The sequence below is a fragment of the Silurus meridionalis genome, chromosome 27 (genome assembly GCF_014805685.1).
Source record: "Silurus meridionalis isolate SWU-2019-XX chromosome 27, ASM1480568v1, whole genome shotgun sequence".
Taxonomy (NCBI): Eukaryota; Metazoa; Chordata; class Actinopteri; order Siluriformes; family Siluridae; genus Silurus; species Silurus meridionalis.
In genome coordinates this window covers 9,569,192-9,574,847 of record NC_060910.1, presented here as the reverse complement: position 1 = coordinate 9,574,847, position 5,656 = coordinate 9,569,192, and the positions used below count along the sequence as shown (strand labels likewise).

Below are 5,656 nucleotides of genomic sequence, written 5' to 3'. Positions count from 1 at the left end.
CCATGGGAAAAGTCATGTGCCCTAACACAAGTGGGATGACATAAAAATGGCACTGCACAAGTGCCTGAACAACACATTAATCTTTAAAAAAATTAAAAGCATTGAACAGACAATAATTGTTCTCAACTGCACTGTACTTTTTCTACCCATCTCTGACATGGTTTATTCTTGAAGAAACTTTGAATGTATTGCTGCTGTGCCTGACTTTGTCCCCTTTCCATTTTTATACACAAAATTGCGTATAAAAATAAACAAACCTCTAACTTAATCATTAATATTACACTATTAGCATATTAAAAGCCATGTTTTCATATGGGCATTGACATGTACTTAAGTAAAAAGTAACTGTTAATACACATTTTCGTGTGATTAACTTAATCTCACACTTTTATCTGTCCTAAATGTACCTTAAATTAATACTTTTAAAGTTTTTAATACTCTAATCAACATGGGCAGGGACAAATATGCTTTATGCAGATGTACGTTTATTATTAGTGAAACCCAACTCAACACAGAACACAAAATATTCTTGTAAAAAGTAATTATGGTGTTTTAAATTGCGTAAATCATCAGGACACCAAACAGAACCTTTGCTATGTTTCCACACCTAGGGTTAATGAGGTGATACCGAAGAAACTGTAACTTACATACGGATTACATAATCAGAGAATAATTGTTTCCAATGTGAACGTGTTTATTTAAAAGTAGACATTTCAAGCTTTCTATTCATATATTTATTATGTCTGTGAGGCAAGTATTCACTGAGATTCAGGTTGTTTTATTTGTGTCTGTGAAGAGAGATGACAGAGACAGCAGAGAGCGCCCCCTGTCTGTTTTCTTTATTTTACAAAAGCACAGCGTTTTGTTGTTATGATTGTATACAAATAAAAGTAGACGCTTTACAGATTCGAATGATGTATTGCTTTTATCTGTACGATCAAAAAAGACAGTAATTAAAATTAAAATTTTTCGAGTAAAAAATGCCACAAAACGAGCCGGCGCGTTTGTCGACCCCAAAAGGTTAATTGCTGGATGTGTGCATCATGGTGGATTTTGGTGCTTGATTTGAGACTTGGCGCATCAATAAAACAAATGTTTACTGATTAAAATGATTTTTTTCTGTCGAGTTCATTATTTCTTTTATACATCTGAGTACAGAAAGGATGTCATGAATAAACGTGTGCTGTGCTAAAGGTTATAATTTTGGCTCTTTTATATTAATTTATTTATATTTTGAATAAAAATTGTCAAACAGAAATGCGCTGCATTGCTCATTGTTAACTTCGTAAACTCGCCCTACGTCTGCGGTGTGTGAGAGCCAGGAAATAATACACCATTGTTAGACTGAAAAGCCGTGCAATGAATAGAAAATATATTGACATTTCACCAAATAGATTAAAACTAAAGTAATGAGCCTGTTTTGAAAATGTAAGAAGTAGGAAGTACAGATATTTGTGTAATCATGTAATAAGTGAAAGTAAAATGTTGTCTTAAAAATAAATAGTGAAGTAAAGTACTGATGCCAGAAAAATATTCTTTACTTAACTCCATTAAGCGTGCGGACCATCTGGCAACACGTAAACCAGCATGAATATTCCCTATACCCTTGTTGGTCGGTGCATAGTGGGAATATTCTTCCTCACATGCCATTTCTTTGTAGCCCAGACGCAGGCCAGTGCTTCATTCTCGACAAAGGAGTATCTTCGTTCTTGCTGTTCCAGTGTCATCCAGCTGAGTCAAGACAGCACCAACACCATTTAGAAATAGCAGTAGTATGAGCATCATCTGGGTGCAGGCAATCTGCTGAGAGTCTGTATTCATCAAAGCTAAGAGTCGTTAAGTTGAATTTGCATTTGTTTGCATTAAGTTTTAGACCAGCTTCACTAAACAGTTTTAAGGTTTGCATTGTGACTTCTGAAGAACCATGAACAATCACATCGTCCAAGTAATACTGTATACTATAAAGTCCTTTTAAGATCATGGTCATCATGCGTTGAAAAGCAGAAGTGCTGAGCACATTTCATATAGTAGTTTACAGAACTGGTATCGGCCATTTATGGGTAATGAATGCTGTCAGTCCTCTGCTCTTTTTATGTAACAGTACATGGTGGTATGCATTTTTGTAGCCAATAAAAGAAAACATCACTGAGCCACGCAACTCAGTAACCCTTTTATTTGTTTTGGGATCGCAATGAGATAAAACCACTCAGATGAATCAATCTTCTCAATTATGCCATCCTCCTCTAGCATCTTGAGTTCATTTGATACCGTTGCTATAGTGGTAAGTAACAAAGTTTTTGTTGTTCAGGCTTAACATCAGGACTGATCTTTGTGTAAAGATTTTTGTGCATCAGAATCCAGCAACAATTGGTATGGGAGCTGGACTACCAATAGAAGCAGGTGAAATACTGGATGGTTGAAGCATTGCTCTTTTGAGTAAGTCTGATGCTGCACTTTTGGTGGAGACTGGGACCTATACTGAAGTACTCTTTAAAGATGTGCTGTGGTAGCTACCATCATCTTAATGGTGCAGGTCTGCATAGGGACTATGGATGTAACTATGTTAAAAGTACCCATTGGGGCTCCATCATCTGTATGGTAGTCAGACTCACTTCAGTTAAGCATAGTTCATTACCTGACTTTAATGCTGAGTTGCACACCTTTGAGAAATGTCTGACTTTTCCACAAGTTCTACATTAAAAAGATTTTTTGCGGGACAGGACGTATCAGTTGCAAGGTGGTTAGCAGAATCACAGCAGCAACACAGCTGCTGTCCTTTCACACCCTTGTCTTCCTTCCACTTGATTCTTGTTTTATTTTTGTGCACTCGTGCCTTTACTTGCTTCTGAATCGCTGCTTCTTGTTTTGATTCCCCTTCAGCTATGACTTCTGTCAATTTGTTGTGCAATCACTAGCGTCTTTTCTAGGGTTAAATCTGACTCTAGTACCAGTCTTTTGCGAATTCGGGGCATGCATGTTTTAACTAGTTTACGGAGTGCAGCAATTCAGTGATCAGTGGATTCACCCATGGCTTGAGCACACTGTCTGAAGCGTAATCTCTCTGAAACCACGCTCAGTTTAGGAGACAAAAACTGTTTTAGTGCTTGTAGTATCAGCGGTACTACAAGCCTCTTTAATTGATGTAAAGAGGTGTTGAGGTGGTAAAAAAACAAGTCAGTCTTTTTTTACCACCTCAACACCTCTTTACATCCATTAACATGTTTACACCACCTAGTGAACATACATGGTATAGCAATTTAATAGTAATAGAACACAACAGGAAGGAACAGTGGTGAACCATCGACAAAGTCATGGGATGAGGCTCATTGATGAACGTGGGGAGCGAAGGCTGGCCCGTGTGGTCCAATCTGATGAGCTCCTGTAGCTCAAATTGCTGAAGAAGTTTAGGACTGTTTCAGCAGCAAAAGGGGGCGCCAACACAATATTAGGCAGGTGATCATACATAATGTTATGCCTTGTTGATGTGTGTATATGTATTAAAACATGCTTTAAAAAAGGGTGAAATGTATGTATTAAAATAGGTATGTATTTTAATCAGAGTTCTTTTAGTAGACTAAACTACTTTCTCCAACTGTTCTGCTGATTTTGCAGGTAATAAGAGCGTCGTGAGGACGTTTTCAGGATTTCTGGAGTCAGGAGATGAGTCGATCTCTGAATATCTGGATGTCCTGGAGGGTAGCGGCTCAGGCGTCAGCCAGGAGCACAACAGAGAGAAGGGCTATAGAGTCTCCTCCATGGCCTCTCAGTACCTTCAAGGCAGTCTGATGACCGTTTTCATCCCAAGCGTCTACATGCTCATCTTCATCATCAGTGTTCCTCTAAACGTGCTCGCGCTGATCATGTTCACACGCCGCATACACCCTAAGAAGCCGGCTGCGATCTACATGCTGAACCTGGCCTGTGCAGACCTGCTCTTCGTTCTGCTTCTGCCTTTTCGCATCGCCTATCATTACAATGGGAACAACTGGATCTACGGCTCGGTCATGTGCCGCCTGATCACCTCGGCCTTCTACTGCAACATGTACTGCTCGGTGCTGCTGATCACGTGCATCGCTGTGGACCGATACATGGCCGTGGTCCACCCCATAGACTCCCTGCCGTGGCGCAGACCCAAAATCGCCACGGTTTGTTGCGCCACCATGTGGGTTCTCTCCATCGGCGGGGTCACGCCCCTGCTCGTGTCCGAACACACTGTGTACGTGTCCAGACTGGGCATCACCACGTGCCACGACGTGTTGGACATCACTCACCTCCGCGGCTACTACCTTTACTTCTTTCCCATCTACAGCTCCCTGTTCTTCTTCATTCCGTTGATTTTGACCGCGGTGTGTTACTTTGCCACCATTCAAACGCTGCGGGCGCTCGGTGGACAAAACCAAGCCCGGATATCCCGTGCGATTGCCATGGTCGTCACGGTGCTCGCACTGTTTGTTGTGTGCTTTGGACCCACCAACATCATCCTAATAGCACACTATGTCCGCTTCGCCCACGCGCACGACGACACTTCATATGCCGCCTACCTGGTGGCCATGTGCCTGGGGAGCCTAAGCTGCTGCATCGATCCGCTCATTTATTATTTCGGCTCGTCGCGCTGTCAGAAATCGGTGCTGGCTTTCCTCAGGTGCCGCTCTGCACTGGAGCACTCTCAGCTGAGCAGGAGCAGGAACAGCACCACAACCAGCAAGCTGGAGACCTCCAAAAGCAACTTGAGCAGCCAGTACATTAAGCTGGTTGCGTGAGCTTAACCGTAAATGACGCCCCAAGGAGTACTTTATCAACATCTGATTGCACTTGGAAATGTGTCTTATACTAGCCACAGTACGGCCTTCCTAAATACACTGTTCACCACTGGCTTTACTGCATTGACCAGCGTGTACAATAAGCTCATCTGCACCTATTAAAGTGCCGAATGACCAAGAAATTCTATGTGAAACTGTTCACATCCTCTAAACAATCAGTTTGAAAATGCATTTGTAAAAATATTCATGAACCTCTACCTTCTTTTCAACCAACCCTTCAGGGTGTTGTTATGTTTAAATAAAGTATAGATATACAGAGAATGGGGTAGCTTAAGGTACACTATATTAACACAAGTATTGAGACACCTGACTTTTTCATCTATACAGTATGTGGTTCTTTCCCAAACTGATAACACAAAGTTGGAAGCACACAGTTGTTGGATGTAGTAGCATTACATTTTCCCTTTACTTAAAGTAGAAGACCTAAACCCGTTCCAGCATGGATAATGTCCTTGTGCACAAAACCAGCTCTATGAAGATACATGGGTTGGATTGGAAGAGCTTGTGTGGCCTGCTATAGGGTCCTGACTTCCACCCTATTGAACACCTTTGGGATGAATTGAAATGCTGACTGCACCCCAGGCCTCCTCACCGCACCTACATCAGTACCTGCCTTTACTAATGCACTTGAAGCTGAAAGAGCCCAAATCTCCAGTCACACCCCAGAATCTAGAAGAACCTCCCAGTGGATTGAAGTTAATATAACAGCAAACGGAGCCTACAGGTGGAATGGGACATTCGGAAAGCCCATACGAATCGTACGGTCAGGTGTCCACAAAAATGTCCATATAATTAATCTTAAAAGGCTTTAAAAAAAAAAACTCCACTATTACAAG

At 41.5% G+C, this 5,656-nt stretch overlaps 1 protein-coding gene across 2 annotated transcripts in view; it reads left to right on the top strand.

The window, feature by feature from the left end:
* The window catches only part of f2r (coagulation factor II (thrombin) receptor), a 9,652-nt gene extending 4,414 nt beyond the window's left edge, over positions 1-5,238 (top strand). For both annotated transcript variants that reach the window (XM_046842438.1, XM_046842437.1), the window contains exon 2: positions 3,613-5,238. In XM_046842438.1, coding sequence (XP_046698394.1) covers positions 3,613-4,760 — 1,148 coding nt within the window. In that variant the 3' untranslated portion in view covers positions 4,761-5,238. The remainder of the gene's footprint in view (positions 1-3,612) is intronic.
* The last annotated feature ends 418 nt before the right edge of the window (positions 5,239-5,656 follow it).